The sequence below is a fragment of the Myiozetetes cayanensis genome, unplaced genomic scaffold (genome assembly GCF_022539395.1).
Source record: "Myiozetetes cayanensis isolate MyiCay16 unplaced genomic scaffold, myiCay2020 scf32, whole genome shotgun sequence".
In the NCBI taxonomy this organism is placed as follows: domain Eukaryota; kingdom Metazoa; phylum Chordata; class Aves; order Passeriformes; family Tyrannidae; genus Myiozetetes; species Myiozetetes cayanensis.
Window position 1 is genome coordinate 3,002,616 of NW_026087544.1, and position 21,317 is coordinate 3,023,932.

General features: G+C 48.0%; 1 protein-coding gene across 2 annotated transcripts; it reads left to right on the forward strand.

Moving 5' to 3' along the window:
• Nucleotides 1-5,564: 5,564 nt before the first annotated feature.
• Nucleotides 5,565-21,168, forward strand: CAMK1G (calcium/calmodulin dependent protein kinase IG). 2 transcript variants are annotated; one of them, XM_050326710.1, is made up of 13 exons: nt 5,565-6,078; nt 9,854-9,971; nt 12,524-12,652; nt 13,379-13,453; nt 14,114-14,252; nt 14,369-14,492; nt 15,027-15,102; nt 15,623-15,735; nt 16,974-17,052; nt 17,446-17,533; nt 18,539-18,960; nt 19,435-19,563; nt 20,552-21,168. In XM_050326710.1, exons 2-12 carry the CDS (start codon nt 9,880-9,882, stop codon nt 19,526-19,528), a joined length of 1,431 nt encoding a protein of 476 aa, XP_050182667.1. In that variant the 5' UTR covers nt 5,565-6,078; nt 9,854-9,879; the 3' UTR covers nt 19,529-19,563; nt 20,552-21,168. The 2 variants fall into 2 exon arrangements, with proteins under 2 accessions (XP_050182667.1, XP_050182668.1); XM_050326711.1 differs by lacking the exon at nt 5,565-6,078 and adding an exon at nt 6,769-6,886.
• The last annotated feature ends 149 nt before the right edge of the window (nt 21,169-21,317 follow it).

The window sequence follows — 21,317 nt, forward strand, 5'->3', positions numbered from 1 at the left end:
TCACATCTCTGATCCTGTCATGTGTAAGTGAGTCAAGTGAACACCTCCACATGCTGATGGGCAGCCAGGTCTTGTGGGAAACATGAGAGTGATGTCCCAGAGCTCCAATCCAGGCTAATGAAGTGCAGTTTACGATGTCAGGCAGATCCATCTTCTATCAGTACTCCCACACGCCGGGAGATGGACTCTGTGACTGCTCATGAAATGTTTTGTCATCTCACTTCCACTTTTCAGCAAGCTGATGAAAAAAAAGCACAAATCCCTCAGACATGTTGTCTTACCAGCTCCTGATATGTTTTGGCTACTTGCAGAGAGTAAGAGAAGTCTTTGGAGCAGATGTGAAATTCAGCTCTTGTTTGCTCGCTTGTCATCACTCAGAAAGCAAAACAAACACTCCTGCTCCTGCAAAAATTAGCCCTCGTGTCCCACTGCTCTGTGTGCTCACTCCATCTTCCCCAGGGGATGTTCCTTTCAGTCCTCTTCCCAAATTCTACAAAAACTGCTGGGAAGCACCAGAGAAGCAGCCACAGCGAGCCTGGGAAATGGTGTAAATCAATCTGCGTGGCAACCACGCCACAGATATCAACTCCTATAAAAGATACCACTCCTATAAAAGGTATCTAGAATGCCATCATCCCGTACCTGAGAGTGCCAGGAAAAACAACCTCCTAAACACTGATCTCTGCCCAGCGTGGTTGTCGATGTTTTCACTGTGTGAATTCCTCTGCCTGGCAACGGGGGTTTCACAGCCAAACCACCTACAAGCTGCAGATCACACACAAAAGCAGCCAGGATGTACCAGTTTATCACCCATTTGTTGGTGTTCAGACTTCCAGGGTATTTTTCACGTGCAAATGTGGGGCTGGTGTGGCAGGACTCCCATGGAATTCTTCACTGAAAGAGTGCTCAGGCACTGGAAGGGGTGGAGTCACCACCCTCTGGAAGTGTCCAAAAAAGCAAGGAGATGTTGCACTCAGTGGTGTGGTTTGGTGGGATTTGATTGAAGGTTGGACTTGCTGGTCTTGGAGTTTTCTTTTTTAACCTTAATGATTCTGTGATTCTCCAGCAGTCACATATGTGGTTTTCCAGCATCTTCTCCTTATCCTTGTCTGTCCTTCCCCGTGTTTAACCATCCTTGGATGCACCTCCAAGTGTTTTACTGTGTTCCCCAGACTTGCACAAAGCCAGAGTACAACTGACAACAGTAAGGGAAGGAATGAAAACCCAGGGAATCTGACCAGATCAGGAAGATAGTGTTGGTGTATCATTTACCAGAGGGTTTTTTTTTTTCCTCATGTTCCTGAGCGTGTAATCACAGATAAAACAGAAAAAGGAGATTTGAAGCTGCTATCTGGCCCAAGAGGAAAAAAAAATCTGAGCAGAAACACGAATAATCCCATATGAGACAAGCCCAGAAGAATCTAATTGGATTCTTTCTTAAGCTAAATTCCACAATACCATTATCTCTTTGATTATTTACTGCACACAAGTAATAAGCAGACAAAGAAAAATTGCTCCTGGTAAAGTCTTCCAGGCAGATGTCAGCATCCTGAAAGATTTCTTTTGCTGGAAATGCTGTAATAGGTTTGGGTTTTAAGAGCCATCACATGGTGTAAGAATAATGGTTCTGGAAATTCTGAATTCTAGTGCTCCTGGTTTTTTTCCCTGTAATAACTGATACATTTAACCTTCTTTCCATTGGGATTATGGAGCAGGGAAGTGCCCAGTTTCCCATTTAGAACAGGCACTTCACTGATGGCTTCTAGAGGATGCTGAAGCCCTGATTCCACCGTGGTCTGTGATCCCTGGCCCTGGATGAACATTCCAGGGCATCCCAAAGCCTGAGGATGGTGGTGGGAGCAGCCCCTGATGCAACCACAGCATTCCAGTGGCAGGAACAGGGAAAATAAAGTGTCACACAGACCTGGGCTGTCCTTGCCACCAGTTCTCTCCACTTTTCCAGCAAGGAATGGTCACTCCCTCCATGGTTCTCCAAAGGGATGAGCAGCCACAGCAGCAGCTGGAGGGGATGAACTTCCCAGGGCTTCCTTTGCACCGCAGATTCACAATTCCACATGTTTTCCTGAGCCTCCCCAGATGCACCAAATCAAGTTTTGCTCTTTACAGATGCATAATTAACCCCTTGAGTAAACATCTATTCAAACCTGTATAATCACTACTTAATTTTTCAAAAAAAGGCTGATGAAAGGGCCTTTTAGGTTCCTAATTGGTTGCTACTTCCTATTAGTCAGCTCTGAGCATGAACTATCAACATGGGAAATGCTCTGTGTGGACTGGGAATGCAAGGCTGGAATGCAAAATAGCCAAGGATCTGGGTGCAGGATCAAACACACCTCGTGTGGATTTGTGCAGTACAGATTAAATGGGATTCAAGCTGAAGAAATTCAATCCCAGACCCAAACCCTCCAAGTTTTGCCTTTAGGTCATGGGGTGGTTTTAGGTTTTGGGATGGTTGTTTGTACAGTGGGTTGGGACGTGTTTTCCATGAAAACAATGTCAGTACAAGAGATGTGCAAGTTGGAATTATATAGGAACAGATAACCAAGCTGTGCAGTAAATACACCACTGAACAGCTTAATTAGCAGTACATGCCCATCAGGAGCTAATTTCTTGATTCTTTACCATTTTAAAAGGAATGGTTACCACACAGTTCCCAGGATTATCATGACCAGGTTAACAGGAAGGCACAAAACCCGTGACTCAGTTCTTTGGGTAACTCAGTAACCAACTTAACTGCTTGATTTTTAAAAGTAAAGCCTGAAAAGAAGAGCAACTCTTCCCAGTTGGGACAATACAGACTGAAAGAACCAGCATCTAGACCCACATCAGCTCATCCCCAATCACACTATAAATGAAGGATCCTCCTTGCTTTACAGCATCCCTGGTTTAAAGCAACAAAGAAAATCAAATAATGCTTCCAGATTCCCCTTGGGAGGAATGTGTTATTGAATTGCACATTATTTCAAGGAGTTCACCTAGAACAACACCTTCCCTTGACCAAGCACTCAGAATCCCAGCTGCATTGCTCATATTTTTATGACTTTCCTTTAAATAAAGACTTTGCCTTATTTCTTTCCCTGTGCTCCAAAGGCCAGGTTGATCCATTGGCTGTGCTGCAGTGCTCTCTGCTGGCACCAGCCTGGGAGTTCCTGGGATGCTCCAGCTGAGCAAAGGCAGTGGCAAGGCTGTCCCACCCCCTGTCACAGAGTCACAGAATCACTGAATCCTTTAGGTTGGAAAAGACCTTTAGGAACATCGAGTCCAACCACTAACCCAGCGCTGCCAAGTCCACCAACAAACCACGTCCCCAAGTGCCACCTGGCATTGCCCTTCTGCTGCTGCCAGGCTCAAAGGTTACAGCCCATGAGTCAGGCTCCAGGAAAACCCAGGGATTACCAACACTGCTGCTTTCTATTTGCCTTCTGAGTTTGTATTTGCATTCAGGGTGTTGTGTCTCAAAACTTCTCTGTTTAAAAATCCCCTGTGCTTGAAAACCCTCTGGTCCTGCTGCTCTGTTTGCCCTTCTCACTGATAATCACAGAGTCACCCAAAGGGTTGGGTTGGAAGGGATATTAAAGATCATCTCAATCCACACCCTGCCATGGGTAGGGACACCTTCCACCAGCCCAGGTTGCTCTAAGTCCTGTCCAACTTGGCCTTGGACACTTCCAGGGATGGGGCAGCCACAGCTTCTCTGGGCAACCTGTGCCAGGGCCTCCCCACCCTCCCAAGGAGGAATTTCCTCCCGACATCTAATCTAAATCTCCACTCTGTCAGTTTAAAACCATTGTTCCTTGTCCTGTCACTAGTTACCTGTGCCAAAAGTCACTCTCCATCTTTTTTTGTGTCATATTCAGGAGGTATTTTCTTCTCTCATTCCTTGCCAAACCTCCCAGAAGTGTTTTGGGTTCCTTCTTCCCAGGGATGGGGAAAGCAGCGCCTTCCGAACCCCTCCGCGAAGGGGCCGCTGTGATCTGCGTGTTGTTGTGCTGTCGTTTCCATCCCACCTCCTCACTCTGATTCATGCCATTAAGACCTGGATCGCTGCTCCCTCTGAGTGCCTTTGGTTAATAACTGCTATTTTAACTGCTATTTTAACTGCTATTTTAACTCGAGCCCACGGAGAGCTCAGCACAGGTCCCTGAACTGAATCGCTGCTGTCCCAGATTTCCACCTGGCAAGGTCGAGAGCCACCACCTCCATCGATTCTTCCCTCAGCAAAGCACACAGAGGAGCCTTTCCCTCTTGCTCCTGCTGGTTGTTGGTGTTTTTCTCAGTGTGTCTCTGAAGGCCACGCTGAACGCTGGTGATGTTGCAGCTCTCACGTGCTGAAAAGCTCTGCTCTCCTTCCTTTTTTTGTTTTTTTTTTTTTTTTTTTATCAGGCAAGCTTCTTCCTGCTCAAACTGCCAGTCGCCCCCAGCACTGCCCTGCTGCAGTCACGCTCTTTCTGTGAGATTTATAACATGTTTACAGCAAGTTCTACAAGAGCAAGACAAGACATGGGCACCCACTCCTGTTTATCACAGCCACCTCCTCTTCAGCACATCTCAGCTCCAAGGACTGGAGTGGAGTCAGTGCTTCCCTTTTCTTCTCATTATCTCTGCCTTAAACTTCTCCAGAGCAACCACAGGATCACAAATCATGTCATGTTTTCATTTCCCCTCAATCACCCCACCAGTGAACCCAGCCTGGCTCAGTGCCCCCACCAGCAAGTGCTGCCCCATGACAAAAAAACAGGACCTGGGGTCAGACACAGCGTCACAGGGGAGATGGATGCTCTTGTGTCCCTGCCAGTTTGTGTTCCTTATTGGCATTCTGTTGCGAATTAGATCATAATGAACTCATATCAGTAAAGGACTTGTTGCTCCCCTCCTCTGCCTTCCCAATAAACCACCTCACAGCACACTGGGTTTGTCCCAGCAGTGGAACTGGTTCCCTTTACTCCAAAGGTACAGCTGAGGCCACACAATGGATTTCGAGGTAAAACCAATGCAAATCCCACCAAAAACCAGCACTAAAGAAAACCTGCACATTTCAAACCCACATCCAGAAATTCTGACCAAACCCCCTGACTCTGTGGAGTTCACAGAGTTGGAGCCTGGCCAAAAAAAGAAAAGAAGAATATCAAGCAGCCTTTGCCTTGGAACGAAGCTACGGAAGAAAAACATATTAAGAAAAAGGATGTGATTTTCTAGCATTGCCTCAGAGCTGATTTATTCCTGATATAAAACTAAACTTCGCAGTGATATGTACTTTTTTCATGCATTATTCTAGATGGCAGTGTAAATCAACCGAGAATGCAGTCAGTAAAGTTGTTATTGCCAGCTCTAAAAATCCTCCACTGTAGAAGAGATTCAAAGAATTATTAATATTTCCTATATTCATGTGTGCTGTGCTTGAGGAGGCACACACAGGGAGGACTTGAAAGCCAAAATAGAGCTATTGTAGGGGTGAAAATAGTCCAAAACTGGGGATGGAGATTAACCTCTGCTGTGATGATTTGTCCCCGTGGGTTTGTGCCATTTAAAAATGGTGAGGAGCATCCCTTTCCCAGTGCTGGAGCATCCTGGTGGGAAACCCCGTCCTGCTCCAGTCCCCACCGAACCCCCGATGTCACCCAAAGGAAAGCGGGGCGTTCTCCTAAACACCGAGAGCCATCCCTTTGATTAAGGGTAAATTAAATTTGCGTTCCGCCCGGGGGGATATTTCACCACCAGGCTCGGGCACTGCCGAGGAGCTGCTGCTGCTGCTGCTGCTGCTGCACCGCCTCTCCCGGCGGCAGGAGCGATTCCCGGTGGGAAGCTCTGGGGTTCCCGGGTCCCGCTGCCGCCGCTCACACCCCTCACACCCCTCACCGGCTCGCGGTGATTTCCTCGCGGGGAGGTGCTGCCTGGTTACCATCTCAGCAGCTCCATCATCATCATCATCATCATCATCATCATCATCTCCTCCTCCTCCTCCAGCCGGTGAGCCCCTGAGCGGGCTCTAAATCCCCGCAGACCGAGCCGGGCGGGAGCGGCGGCCGACAGGAGTTGCTTTGTTTGGTGCTGACTTGGGTAAGCAAAAAATTATTCTTTCCTTTGAGAGCCATTTGCTTTTCCTTTGCCTGCTCCGTGCGCCGAAGCAGGTGGGGGATTCCTGCTAACCTGCCCTTTTAAAGGTGAATTTTGCCGTGTTAACGGGGAGTTCTCCATCCAGCACTCGTGGTACGTTTGGGCAGTTTCACAGAAAGCTGCCTCTGGCATTTGACTTCCGAAGTGTTTTATGGAATCTGGAATATTTCTAATCAAATCTGAGCTTTTTGCCAGTGTCCATCTTTAACTACTGAGTTAAAACACTGTTTTCTGAATCGATGGAGTGTGGGGTGGGGGGAATAGAAGATGTTTGAGGTGGGTTTGTTTTTAATGGCGAGCTCGTGCTTCCAGTTTCTTGTTCTTTTGTCCCTGAACACAGAGGCTGCCCTGGCACTTCATTCATTCACATGCAGATTGCTTGCTTTTGTATATATATATATATTTTAAATCAAAGCCCTTTGAGTTTGTATTCTCCTTTTTTTTTTTTTCCCTGTAAACTTCTAATTCTAAAGACAAACCCATGAAAGCTGCATGTCTCTTCCCCCTCCACATGTAACTTTGTCACGAGACTATTAATCATGCCTTTCAATAATTTTGCTAATGCAGTACAGAATCCATTCAGAAGCAGTGTCTGCCTGCAGATGAATTTGCTACTGTGGAAGCAGAACAAATTTCTTCAGGAAATATTTAAGCAAGGTCATAATAACATTCATTACACTCTGGTGTGTCGTGCTGGATCAGAGTAGAGCAGCAGCCACGTTTGTTGACTTATGCATAGAAGAGCCCAAAGGTTAGACACTAATATAAATATTATTTCTGACTTTATTATATATATATATAAACTCATCAGATTGAAGCCCATGTGCTGCTTAATTTGTTATGATGGGGAAGAGGGAAGCTCATAAACAAATGAAAGCAATGTTATGTACTTAATTTTCAGCTCTAAAGGTCTTCACTTGCATTAGTTAATGAGCTTTGCAATCTTATTATGCAACCTTAACACTGATGTGATTGCACTGCCTAGAAGTGAAGGGGCAGATGGAGCAACACAGACCCAGGTTTAGAGCAGGTGTTTGAAATAGTGGGTATTTTGGGTGCACTTTGTGTGTGCATCCCACTTTTGGGGCTGGAATGCAGGGGCTGGAATGGCCCCTGAGCTGGGGGAAGTAAAGTTTCTTCAAGTAAGTGAGTAAATATCATAAATCCCATTTACCCTCGTGCTGTGTCCCAACACCAAGGAAGGGATTGGAAAGGTGAGGCCCTGGCACAGGTTGCCCAGAGAAGCTGTAGCTGCCCCAGCCCTGGAAGTGTCCAAGGCCAGGTTGGATGGGACTTGGAGCACCCTGGGCTAGTGGAAGGTGTCCCTGCCCGTGGCAGGGGGTGGAATGGGATGAGCTTTAAGTTTCCTTCCACCCCAAACCATTCTGGGATTCTGTGGTTGCTGGGCCAGAGCTTGAATAAATAACAAACCTCAGACAACAAATATATCAAACATTGCATTCTCACCAACTGCTGTGAAGTGCAACAGGTGACTTAACCAGACTGAGACACAAAGACAAGCTCCTGGAGCATCAGGGAAGTCACAGGTCTTTTAATCCCATAATCACAGGTGGATTGAGAGGTTGCTGTGTCCTGCCCCAAATCCCTTTGCAAATACTTTCCCTTGTATTAAAAGAGGGGAAAAAAACCCCACCACATTGAAAAGGATGTGATCCAATACAAGGAGGAAGGTGGGCAAGTGTTCACCACCCGAGCACATCACAGGATGGTTTGGGCTGCAAGGGACCTTAAACATCCCCCACTTCCACTCCCCACCCCGCCATATGCAGCTTTACATTTTAGGTAATTCAAACATTCCGTTATTTTGCTCTCAAAATAGCAGCTCTTACTCCCCTTCCCCGCAGAAAGGCGAGGGGAGGCAGGAAATGACTTGCTGATGATGGCACAGAACAACTGAGAGAGCAGGAAATCAGCTCCACGTGTCGGGAGTCAGAGCTGCTCATCCAGCCCGGCCCCAGCAAATGCCACACACGGAGTGACAGCAGGAGGAACTATAAGATGAGCAGATGATTCACAGGAGACTAAGGAAAACATGCTACTACCTTCCCTCAGAACCAAAAAGCCGTTTGGAAATTGAGGAACTTGTTGATTTCACGAGGAATTAAACAGGATGATAAGGGAGTGATGGCTTAAATGAGCAAATATTGGGCAAATTTGACACTTGGGCGTGAATTTACAGAGGCTCCCCTGTCATCTCCCATGGGGGGACACAGTCACCTCTGCCCAGCCCAGCCTCCCCACGAGGGGTTTCTCTGCCCTGTGCCCCTCCTGGGCTGCCCCACAGAGCTTGTGCCAACCAGGATGTGCTTCCATGCAGAGGCTGCACAGGAACAGAGCCCAAAATGCCATTTGTCCCCAGGGCCAGGCTGACCTACTTGGTTTTTTTCTTTTTTTCTTACTTCATATTCTTCGTTTGGCAGTAGTCTGGGAGAGAAATGGAGAGGTCATCTCAATTGTACCTGTCATTCAGCACCGCACTGCTATCCTGCATTTGATATTTATTTCAAGTGGATAAAACTCACCTTCCATCACCAGCTGAATGTCTCTGCCAGAAAATTCTCTTTTCTATGATATTCCAGATGTGTAGGTTAGGGATGGGTGGGTGACTGCAAAGAAAACATCGTTCAGGGCCTCAAGATAATTGGCAGAAGGGTTTCTGCTAATTGATCAGCATTGTTGTGAAGGACTTTTGACCTTCACTGATTCCAAACAACGAGATAGGGCTGGTTTTTATGGGGACTTATATTTCTAGGAGTTACACATGCATCAGAAACCAGAAGGTAAATAAAGGCCAAGTGCATGTGGCCTTTGGTGATTTTATGGACTCAAGCCTTCAACTGTTTACAATGGAGTCAATTTTGTTTTCAATAATGTTAAATTAACCTTTAAAAATTGTGTCAAGGAGCTGAAAACCCTGAAAACGTGCTAATTAAGGAGATAAAGTAGGTTCAGGAGGGATTCAATATCTAAGCTGCCTGTCATGACAAAAGATCCTTCAGCTTTTCCTTTGCTTTAATACTTCTGCCTTTCCCAAATGCTTATTTATCTGTGAAAGCTTCTGCTTTGTCTCCTGAAGGCTCAGCTGTGTCCCACAGCTTTTGGGCAGCCCTTCCTGCTCTGGGAATTGTGATGCTCCATGTCCCAGGGGATGTTCCCCACGCCCAGGATGCTGCTGGCATCAAGTTGGGGACGTTTTTAGTTAAAATTAGCCACTGTTCAGCAGGGCTTTTTTAGCCACTCAGTATGAAGCACAATATAAACATGTGTATTTGCCAACATGCTCTAAATGAGTACAGTGACAAGAGAGAATTACCATATGGTCACCAGCTCCTCCCCAGCTGATCCACTGTTACATCCCTAGGAGTGGGACACAGCATCAGGGACATGGGCAGCACCAACAGTTCATGGAACCACAGGATGTTTGGGGTTGGAAGGGACCTTAAAGATCATTTTGTTCCACCCCCTGCCATGGGCAGGGACACTTTCTACTTGACCAGGTTGCTCCAAGCTGGCCTTGGACACCTCCAGGGGTGGGGCAAGCTGTGAGCAGCAAGAGCAGCACAAAATCTGCCGTGCTGGAAAAGCCTGACTCCCCTGGCCCAGCAACCACCACTCACAGCATCCTGAGTCCAGCCTGTCCTTCACGTGAGCACATAGCCATATCAGTCACCTCTCCTCCTCCTCTTCTTCCTCACAGCCTTCCCTGCTTCCACTCTGGAGGAGATGGGTCGCATGGAAGAGGATGACAGCAGCTCCTGGAAGAAGCAGACGAGCAACATCCGAAAGACCTTCATTTTCATGGAGGCCCTGGGATCGTAAGTACCACAGCTGCTCCAGATCCTCCAGATCCCACCTGCCCAGCCCAGGGCAGTGACTTTCTTCCTGGCACTGGCTCCCTCTGGTCTCAGGCGAGCTGGGGGTGCCCATCCTGCAGCAGGGACGCTGCTGGTGCTCTGGTTCATGGCTCGTGTGTGCCACGAAGCACCAAAACACCTCCTTCCCCACCCAGCCCCAGGCACAGCTCCAGTTCTGCTCTGCCCTTCCCCTCTAAATCTACATGGAACCTTAGCTGAATAAGTTCTAGCTCCATTCCTGCTGCTCCAAGGCCTAGGGATGGCTCCAAGAGAGGAATATCACAACAAGTCATATATTTAGCTCAGAAACCCTGACTCAGTTGGGGGATGAAACAAAAACAAGGATGTTTGAGTCGTACAATCCTTCCCTGCGAGTTCACAGCTTAATTTGCCTATTCACGGAGATGAGACAAGAAAACATCTCCAAGGTAGTGGAGGAGGAATTGAATTACCTCCACCAGCGAGTTCTGTCATGGAAAAATGTTCTGTGACTTCAGAGCCCGCAACAAAGCTCCCAAAAAACAGCCACAGCAGAACTGGGTGACGTTTTAATTATGCCCCTCATCAGCCCCAGAAATCAGATAAATTATCCAGCAGCTTTCACTAAAGGAATGAGGTTAGAAAGAGCTTTGCTCTCTCCTAGCCAACTTGTTGATTCATCATTTTTTAATAAGGGGCATAATTATTATAAACTGTTTGGGACAGATATATAGAACAGATGCCCCAGCAGCTGATTTGTAGGTTGTTCGTTTCCTATTATCATGTTAATAGGAAAATTTAGCATTAGAAATGGAGATTTTTCCACATGCACTACTTCAGCTCCCTGAAGAAAATGAAATGCAGGTCTGGGACCTAAAACTACCTCAAAACTTGTTATCACCTTCCACCAGCATGCCCAGCTGCATTAGGGACCCTACAAGGATGTCCCTGCCTATCCCCCAGCAGCTCTCAGGAATGTGAAAGGCATATCCATGAAACAGCCTGCACAGTTTATGTGGATAAAAGGGCAAAAATGTGTAAAACGAGATGAAAGTCCCACCACCACCTGCTTTTTGGGCTGGAAGAGAGAAGACCATTACATATAATTTACTAAGTAAACCTGAGAGTTCATCTGTTGGGGTGGCTTCCCAAAAATCTATGGGGTGTTTTGTTGTTTGGGGGGTGTTTTGTTGGGTGATTTTAGTTTTTTTTCCCTTGCTAGGGACCAGTCCTGGCACAGCCCAGTACCTCAGGGTCTTGCACAGGCATTCCTTGTCAGTGGATTAAAGAGGACAAAGGACTTGTGCCCTGGTTTATAGGGTTTGCTGCAACAGCATCCCCACCAAAAGCTGCTTCCACAGCACTCACCTTCCTCTCCCTGCCCTCAGCTCCCTGCAGGGCTTTGCAGGCTCAGGGGCAAGTTCCATTTAATGGCCATCAATTAATCTGTTGCTCATTTGACGAGGATTATTGAGGACTGACCTGGCAAAATGTGCACTGTCACTACCCCGAGCCACGTGCCCGGCTCCCTAAGACAAACCTTTAACAGGATTGGGAGCTTTAGGCACGTTATAAATACCTGCTCAGGGCTGCACTGGGCTGAACCCTGAGCAGCAGTGTACAGGACACTCACTGTCACTTTGTCACTAAGGGTACACAGGTATCTGCAGTCTCTGCAGGCAGGAAAACACATCAGATGCTGAAGTAAAATATGAAAACTCATATATAACTCATAAATAACCCTGTTATTTTGCATTTTAGACATACAGAGGGTTGGGTGATGATAACACCCAAACTGCAACATCCCTGGGCTGCTTCCACTCAGCTTTCTCAGTCCTCAGGGCAGTGCTGAGCAGGGAAAGGGCAGGAACACCTAAACACTCTGGGGGTTTTGAGGAAATGTGATTTATATTGTGGAATTTGGCCCCATTAGAGCAGAGGCTGTTGGGATTTTCCCGCAGGGGTTTAACCCCAGCGAGCCCCCGAGCTCCAGACTGCTCTATTCTCAGGAAGGTTATGGATACAGCCCCTCCCTGAGCTTGGGCTTAGCCTGGGAAAATCCTCCCAGTCCCAAGGGATTCCAGTGCAAAGGTTCCTTGAAAGGCAGAGAGCTGTGAGCCCAGGGATGTGCTGAAAACCCTCTGTGCCCTCTGCCTCCCTGGAGCTCAAGTTCACCCACAGCCTGACCCTTCCAGGAGTAAAACACCTCAGTGTCTTCCCAGGCAGTCCTGAAGAAGCTGCTTTAATTTCAGCTTTTTTGCCCACTGCCTCAACACAGCTTCATGGTGAACAATGCAAAAATAACCTTTTCTCTACCAAGAAAACTTGGGGGTTTATCTCCACGTTGCATAATCTTGCCTTGATACCCTGAGTTTGGGGCTGCTGGAGACACAGTTGTAGCTTTATAATAGGCATCCACTTAGAGTTAAGTTACACCCACCTTGTTTTTTCTTGCTATTTCTTCTCTCTGTAAGTCCCCTCCCAGTTCACAGCAGCAGCCTCTACTGAAATACAACTTCTCCTCCTCTCTGCAGAGGTGCCTTCTCAGAAGTTTTCCTAGTGAAGCAGAAAAGCACTGGCAAGCTCTTTGCTCTGAAATGCATCAAGAAGTCTCCCCTCACCAGGGACAGCAGCTTGGAGAACGAAATAGCAGTGCTGAAAAAGTGAGTAGTGTTGTAGTGTAAAGTAGAACAAATGCCCTTTCCCAAGATCACAGGATATTTAGGGTTGGAAGGGACCTCTGGAGATCATCTGGCCCAACCTCCAAAAAGAAGTGTGGCTCTACTGCAAGAATAATATGAGGAAGTTAGTATTTATTTTTAAAGAATATATAAATATTACTGTGAATTAATAAATTAGTGAAGTTTCTTCTCTCATTGCTCAGCTAGGTTTGTAGCCCCCAACACAACCACACTGACCCAGAGCTGGGGAAGGAAATCATAGAATGGTTTGGGACGGGAAGGGACCTTAAAGCTCATCTCATTCCACTCCCTGCCATGGGCAGGGACACCTTCCACTAGCCCAGGTTGCTCCAAGCCCTGTCCAGCCTTGAACACTTCCAGAGATGGGGCATAACAGAAATAAATGAAGCAGAGCAGCAGACAGGGAAAGGGGAACCAGAGCAGATGCTTTTGCAGTCCAAGGGAATCTCCTGATGTAGATGTTTGAAAACAAAGGGTCTGGTCCCCAGCTGTTGGTGCCTGGTACTCATAAAAGAGCTGGTAGGGGCATCAATGGTCCTCTGCTACTCAGGGGAAGGGAGACCAGCCACGAAAACACCCCAGTGGACTTTCACTGGTGATTAAAGCAGGATGACTGAGGGGTTTTCTGCTTCGAAAGCCACTTCTGCCCTCACCAGGTTTGTTTCTGACCCACCTGTATCTTTGCAGAATAAAGCACGAAAACATCGTGACTTTAGAAGATATTTATGAGAGCACAACCCACTTCTACCTGGTCATGCAGCTGTAAGTATGAGCAGAGCCACTTCTCTGTGGGCCACAGAGGAACAAGAGTGGCAGGACCAGGGTGATGAATCGTATTTCCCACTGGAGCCCCTCACAGGGACCATCCAAACCCCCCTCACTGCGCGGTTGGAACCAACCTGGACACTTCTCCTGCTGGCTTGGCCCGCCCTCATTTTAGCAGCAAGTTTTCTAAACCACGATTTGGAGCTCTTTATGCAAATTAATTCATCACAGTTTAGCAGGGCAGAGACAGAAGTATTTCTAATTAAAGCTGTGAAGGGTTTCTAGAAATGAATATGGGCACCGTGTCAGCGGCAGAGAAACTGCTGTGAGCACCCAAATCTGAGCAAATTTAGCTAAAGGAAGCAAAAAAGCCATATAGACTTGTGTAGTGGAGCCTGGAGGTAAGGCTGGATGCCTCTGGCTCAGTCCTACCAGGACTTGCCTCATAACCTTACCTAAATTCCCCTGGTTCACCAGCACTCCTTACAGGAGCACCCATCAGCTCAACCTCACCAAAACTGCTGCCCAAGGAATGGTTCTGCTGTAGGTGGAGTTGTGAAAGGTCCAGAAAGTCAGCCTGCCTAACACAAAAGCACGATTCACTTTGGTGAAATTTTTTTTTCCAGTCATTTTCTTTCTCAATTGCCCTTTCCACAGGGTGTCTGGGGGAGAGCTGTTTGATCGAATTTTGGAGAGAGGTGTTTACACCGAGAAAGATGCAAGTCTGGTGATCCACCAGGTGCTGACAGCAGTGAAGTACCTGCACGAGAATGGAATCGTTCACCGAGACCTGAAGGTGAGACCTCCTGGAGCTGCCCCGGCTGCCAACTCTACCTGCTCTGCCCCAGGACTTCCTGCTCTCCCTTGCCATTTTCCTGCCACAGATTTCAACCTCTGGCCACTCTTTCACAGCCTGAAAACCTTCTTTACCTGACTCCCGAAGAGAACTCCAAAATCATGATCACGGATTTCGGCTTGTCTAAAATGGAGCAGAACGGCATCATGTCCACGGCCTGTGGGACTCCAGGATATGTGGGTAAGCCAAGGATCAGGAATGGGCTTGTTCTGGTGGATTGCCTGGGGGAAAAAGGCTGTGCATGAACAGTGCATTGCCTAGAAGAAAGGGGGGGAAAAAAATAAATACATAATTATGTGACTAACAACACGCTGCATGGACCACGCAAAGACTGGGCTAAAAGTGAGCGTGGAGAGTGAAAAATCTCAGCATGCTTAAAAATGCAAAGAAAAGGATAATTTTAAGAGCTCTATACTTATGGAGATATTATAAAAATAATTTAAATGCAGTGGGATTCTGTTAAGTGCCCAGCAGACTGCACTGCCTGGATCCACAGCTCCGGGGTGCAGGCAGAACTTGTGCAAGGTTTTTTCTACGTAATGGCATAAAATAGATACAAACAGCACAGACCAATTTAGCTGGTAAATGCTGCTGTTAGCAGCTGATCTCTGCACTGGCACCTCAGAGGCCAAGTGTGCCAGGAACTCCTGCTTTTCCCAATATTGGAGAGTTCATTGTTGCTCAGAGTTCCCGTGTGGTTTTGCTGTTCCGCAGCCCCCGAAGTCCTGGCCCAGAAGCCCTACAGCAAAGCCGTGGACTGCTGGTCCATTGGAGTCATCACTTACATCCTGTGAGTAGCAGCAAGCAGCATCCCACTTGTTTTTCCATGAGTTTCCCAGCTCCTCACTGCTCACCCGCCTCTGTGGAGCAGCAGCGTGAGCGGGGGCGAGGCCGGACCTCCCATTCCTGTGTGGAGCACAGGTTCACCAGGCACTGAAATGAAAGGCATGTGGGTAATCAAGTACAGGAGTGGAGATGAAAAGAATCACATTTTCTCCATAATGTGCCTCATCCTATGCTTTGTTTTTTTTTTTTTCAGTTGCCTACAAATACCATTCAATCTCCCCTGGTACTTTTTGTTTCGTTTCCTCCCACACCACTCAGCTCTGTACCAGCTGTGGCTTTGTCCTCTTGCTGCTGCAGAGAAGTTTTTAACTCCTTTCTGCAGCTTTACTGATACACTCAGCAGTGAGGGACAGGTGGATGGATAGAGCAGCCTCCTCTGTCACTCCTCACTCGTGTTGCTGGAGGAGCCTGTGCTGATGGGGGTGGTGGCATTGAGGGATCACTGGCTTTCTGCTCTGTTCCAGGCTCTGTGGGTATCCCCCTTTCTATGAAGAGACTGAATCCAAACTGTTTGAAAAGATCAAGGAAGGCTACTACGAGTTTGAGTCTCCGTTTTGGGATGATATCTCTGAGTCAGGTAAAGCTCTGGCACTGGGAAGCTCTGTGTTCCCTCCCACAAACTTCAATCCCAAACCCTGTGACCATGAGCCTGCACCAGCCAAGCCCCCACTCAGCCCCAAAACATTCTGTGCTTGACTTGGGAGGGGTGGGGAAGGATGAAGCGATGAACTGAGTCACCCTGACTTTCACAAGTGGATTAGTGAGCTCCAAGTGAGCTTAGATTTCCCTTGGGAGTGTTCAAGGCCAGAAGAAATCCTTCCCTGTGAGGGTGGGGAGGCCCTGGCACAGGTTGCCCAGAGAAGCTGTGGCTGCCCCATCCCTGGAAGTGTCCAAGGCCAGGTTGGACAGGGCTTGGAACACCCTGGGCTAGTGGAAGGTGTCCCTGCCCGTGGCAGGGGTGGAATGAGATGATCTTTAAGGTCCCTTCCCACCCAAACCATTCTATAATTCTGTAACAAGGGAAACTCCAGGGGGGTTTTCCCCTTTTTTTCATTTTTTTTTCCCCCTTGCTTTCCTTCCCAAGTGTCAGCTACCACTGGGTCCTTCCTCCAGACCAACCTGCTCAACTTGTGCACAGCTCACTACATCCAGCATCTTCACAGCATATTTTTAACATCAATCTTTTAGACACACAAACAGAACTAGTAGGGGGTTTGTTAGGATTTAATAACAAACACTGCAATCCTTCCTGCTTAAAAAAAAAAATGTAAGTGATGTAAGTGCTCTTTAGGGCAACTCCTAAATCCACTCAGTTTACTCTTAATGGCTTTTTGAGTTATTTTTTTCTAGCTGAACAGTGCAACTCAATTCACACATTCTGAGTTTTTGGTGCATCCCTAGTTAGTATTTTTTTCATCTGGAGCCCTTCACTACAAACATCTCCCTTTAATAGAGTTATCATAGAATTGTTAAGGTCGGAAAAGACCTCCAAGATCATCAAGTCCAACCTTGGACTGAATCCCATCATGCCCATTAAACCACATTGCAAAGTGCCACATCTACTCATTTTCTGAACACTTCCAGGGATGGTGATTCCACCACTTCCCTGCACAGCCTGTTCCAATACTGACCACTCTCTCAGTGAAGAAATTTTTTCCCTATATCCAACCTGAACCTCCCCTGGTCCAACAAACCCCTTCTCCTCAGGGCTGACCTCTGTGACGTTTACCCACCACATTTCCCACATCCCATTAGGACCACGCCTTGGAAGAAGGACAAAATAACCTTTTCCCTCTGCTTTTTTCTCCCCAACAGCCAAGGATTTCATCAGACATTTGCTGGAGAAGAACCCAGCTGTGAGGTTTACCTGTGAAGAAGCCCTGAGGCACCCATGGTGAGTGGATCCACCAGCCCCGTGCCCCCCTCCACGTGCTCCACAGAAGCTGAGAACAGGGGTGTCTCCCCACCCCCATTATTAACGTCACCATCTGCCTCCACACGGCCCTGGGTGTTCCTTTTTCGTGTGTGCAAAGAAAGAAAATGATGAATAATTAAAAGATGTGATTTGTGCATATTTGCCTCCGTAAACAGCGGCAAAGACGAAATCCCACCCTGAGCTCTTCCAGGCTTTGAAGTGTGTGTTTGCACTGCATTTCTGTTGCTGTTTTTCCTTTGGGTTTAATTATTGCTGATTGAACGTACAAAGCAGTGAGTTGCTTCCAGAGTGTGGAATGCCTTACAAATGCCATCTGCCTACGAGCCCGTTTTCTTCTCTCCCCATCTGCAGGATTAATGGAAATACAGCCCTTCACCGTGACATCTACCCATCTGTCAGTGCTCAGATTCAGAAAAACTTTGCAAAGAGCAAATGGAGGGTAAGTCATTGCTGCTGGGAGCCCAGAGCCATTTCCCTAACAAACCCCAGTTGCTGTCGTGCAGCAATAAGCAAAGCTTCAGCTGTGTGGGTAAGCACCCAAGAGCTGGGATCCTCCACAACTGTATCCTCCAGATTTTAAATTGTGTGCAGTTATTGTTTATTGGGTGTTTGGAGCAGTACTTCCTGCTGCAAAAAGTGCTGGTGGGTTCACCACAAACATTCATGCTGTAGTGGCCTCACCAAGAAAGCAAAGGGGAGCATCATAAAATCATAGAATGGTTTGGGTTGGAAGGGAACTTAAAAGTCATCTTGTTCCACTCCCTGCCATGGGCAGGGACACCTTCCACTAGCCCAGGCTGCTCCAAGCCCTGTCCAACCTGGCCTTGGACACTTCCAGGGATGGGGCAGCCACAGCTTCTATGGGCAACCTGTGCCAGGGCCTCCCCACCCTCACAGGGAAGAATTCCTTCCCAATGTCTAACCTAAATTCACCCTCTTTCAATTTGAGCCCATTACTCCTTGTCCCCTCACTTATTGCCTTTATACTGAGGGAGTGAAATTGGTGCTCCATCAGCAGATCTTTTTGGCAGCTTAATTCAGCTTTCCCTCCTTTCAGCCTTGAAGATAAATTGGTACTTCAGTTTACATCAAGAGTTTTAGCCAATGTAGCTGGAGAGAGGGATGTCACAGGCACCATGTGCATGACAGCATTTTAAACAGCTACAGTCACAATTCAGCTCCGGTCTCCATTTCACACTGCGGGGTAATTTACAGCTGTTCCCCCACCCTCCCTGTGTGGAAGCAGTTGTAAACTCTGAAAGCATCAGCAGTTTGTGGAAAAAAAAAGGTGGTGTTTATGCACGTCCCACTTGCCACACGTTGTGCTGACAGCGCTGACCCACCCAGTGCCACACAATCATCACCTCGGGGTGGGCAATCTGTCTGTCTCACCCAGCCTGGCACCATCAGGGGCTCACCAGGGTGGTTTTGCCTCCTTCCCCAGCAAGCCTTCAACGCTGCAGCCGTCGTGCACCACATGAGGAAGCTCCACATGAACGGCCACGCGGCGGCCGAGAGCCCCGGCCCCGTCACGCCGGCCCCCACGCCCAGCACGCCCTTGGTGGCCACCCAGCCAGCAGCTCCAGGTGAAGACAAGGACACACCACTGCCTCAGGTCCCCACGCAGGGCTGTGCAAACCCTCCTGCTCAGCCGGAGGAAGGCACGGGAGCGGGAGAGGAGGAGCTGGAAAGCCCCCCGGAGAAGGGAGCGCTGCCCGCGGGCAGCAGCCTGGTCCTGCCCGACAACAACCACAGCCCTCCCAGCAGGACCTCCTGTGGCTGCAGCCCAGCCTGCGTGGGGCACGAGAAGACAAAGGCATCCTTCTGCTCCGAGCCAGTGCTGCTTAAGAAACCTTCCAAGTCCCAGTAGGTATCCAAGCCCTTAGACAGAACTTCCAACAAATGACACGGGAATAGTCGCCCCTTGGAAGGGGTGGCCTGGCACGTGGGTTGCCAGGTGGAGGTAGAAAGGGAGGAACAAGCAAATGCTTTGGCTGGCTGGAAGCTGTGCCCAGCCTTCTGTGTGTGTATGAGCAGGGGGTGAGGCAGGTGCCAGGGCTGTGGGGCACAGCTCGCTCTGAGCCAAGGCTCTGCTGCCTCACACCATGGACTGGAGCACATTTGTCCTCCAGAAACCGAAATGCCCAGTGATTAAAGCTGCTGGTGCCACTTACTGGGCTGGTGCTGAGTGACCAGACCCTGCAGTGACTCCACTCTCTGTTCCTGGCACTGATGTCCTGTATATTAACAACACAATTTCAATTCCCCTCCAGAATGATTGTAAATGTTGCTGTTTATCTCTTTTCCTCTTTCTGTTCCAATTGTTCCATTCCCAACCAGTCATTTCAAAACAGAAGTTCTTGTTCCAATGAAGACCAGTAAACACTCCTCTCACTGTGGCACTGGGCAAACTGGAGTTTGTTTGATCATGTGATGGAGGCAGCTGCTGGGCTCTCCACATCACCAGTGGTAAGTGCTCTGCAATCCAATCACCCGCTGCTTTTAATTAATCCCATTAGGGCATGAAAAAGGGAAAGGCACAAATAGCAAAGTGATTGTACATGAAATCAATGAACTCACCGGGTTTTTTTTTTTGCAACAGAAAAAGCCTTTCACTAAAGCACCTTTCAAGGAATGAGTCATCTCTCAGCTTCCATTAAGGCCAGTCCAGTGACTCTGAATCCAACTCCTGCATTACAACAGGGTTGCCCAGGAACATGGCAGAGGAAGCCAAGCATGGGCTTGTCATATCAAACTCTACAATTATTCCAAGCTACTCACTGGGAAACACAGTGATCCAAACAGCTCTGGCAGCTGGGATCAGGGTTTTTCAGTTGTGACCATGAGCAAAGGGCTGATAAGAGGCTGCTGGTCCAGGGCTGGTCACAGGCAGGATGTCTCTGTGGCCTGAAGGGCCGTTCCCTTTCCCAGATTTCGTCCAGGCAGGTCTAAGTGTCTTTGTCAGCAGAGAGCAGAGCATGGAAATGCTCAATTTGTAGGCGAGCAGTGTAAAATAATGAATGTTTCATCCTGTTTAACCATAGCTTGGATAAATTCTGTTATCACATTGTATGTGAGCAGTAAGAAGCACTGCTATTAGATCCTGCACTAAAGAATGTTCCCCAAAGGTGAGCACCTGCTGGCAGAGCTCTCCTCAAAAGCTACATCAAGTGAGCTCTCCCTTCTCATCTCCTGTGACAGTCTCTGCTGATGAGATCGTGTGGACTGCAAGGTACAAAGGATTAACAGCAGAGACAAACGCATGTCAGATCCACTAGAGGCTCCAAGAAGGTTCATTCCAGTGATCAGTCGTGTAACAACCCTTTATAACTGAGCACACAAAGGGATCTAAGCTGCTCCCAACCCCTGTGCTACTGCTCATTAACAGCACGTTCTGCAGGCAGCAGTCCAGTGAAACAAAGTTCAATCCTCAACTGAGATTCTCTCTCTCTTGCAGAAACAGAAGGGCTGTTTTACTCTTTTCTGCACTTCAAAGCCAGACATCACCAGTGCAAGCAAGAAAGGAGGCTGTGTCCCACCAGTAGCTCTCACAAAGCAGTGACCAGCTGGGGACAGCAGCACATGAGTCCCAGGAATCCATCACTGCAGTGACCTCGGGGTGTTTCTGGATCATTAAGAGCTGGGAGAAGGCAAAGGAAAGGCTCAGGGTCCTGCTGGCATATCCAGTGTATATTATCCATATGGCATCGCTCATGCTACAGGCTTTTGTTTTCCTGTTTAGTTGTCCAAGGCAGAAGTGCACTGCACAACACCAACCCTCCAAACCAAAGCCATGCAGAGCTTTACCCAGTGGCAGGTCAGTTATTTTTACAGTCCTCACCCTCTCCACTCCTTGGGGTTTGGTTAGCCCCAGGCTTTGGCACTCTGGAGTTCAGCATCCCCCAGCTGCCCACTCAGGCTGCTCAGCTCCCACCGCAGCTACAAAAGGAGAGACAACCTGCTAGAAACCTCCACGTGTCTGATCATAACACAGCAAGGTCTGAATCCCCTGCTTGTGAGCCTGTAATTGCACAATAAATACTTGCTTAATAAAGCTGAGTTTTGTTTTGTAAAGTGCCTCTTGGTCGTTCATAGAAACCTGATGTGGAAATGGTCTGTCAAGTCCCTGCTAAAGCATTCCCTGTGTATCCACAGACCTGCTCCCGCTGGTGTTTTCTGGCAAAGTGTTACAACATGGGCAGATTGTGACAGAAAATCGAGCA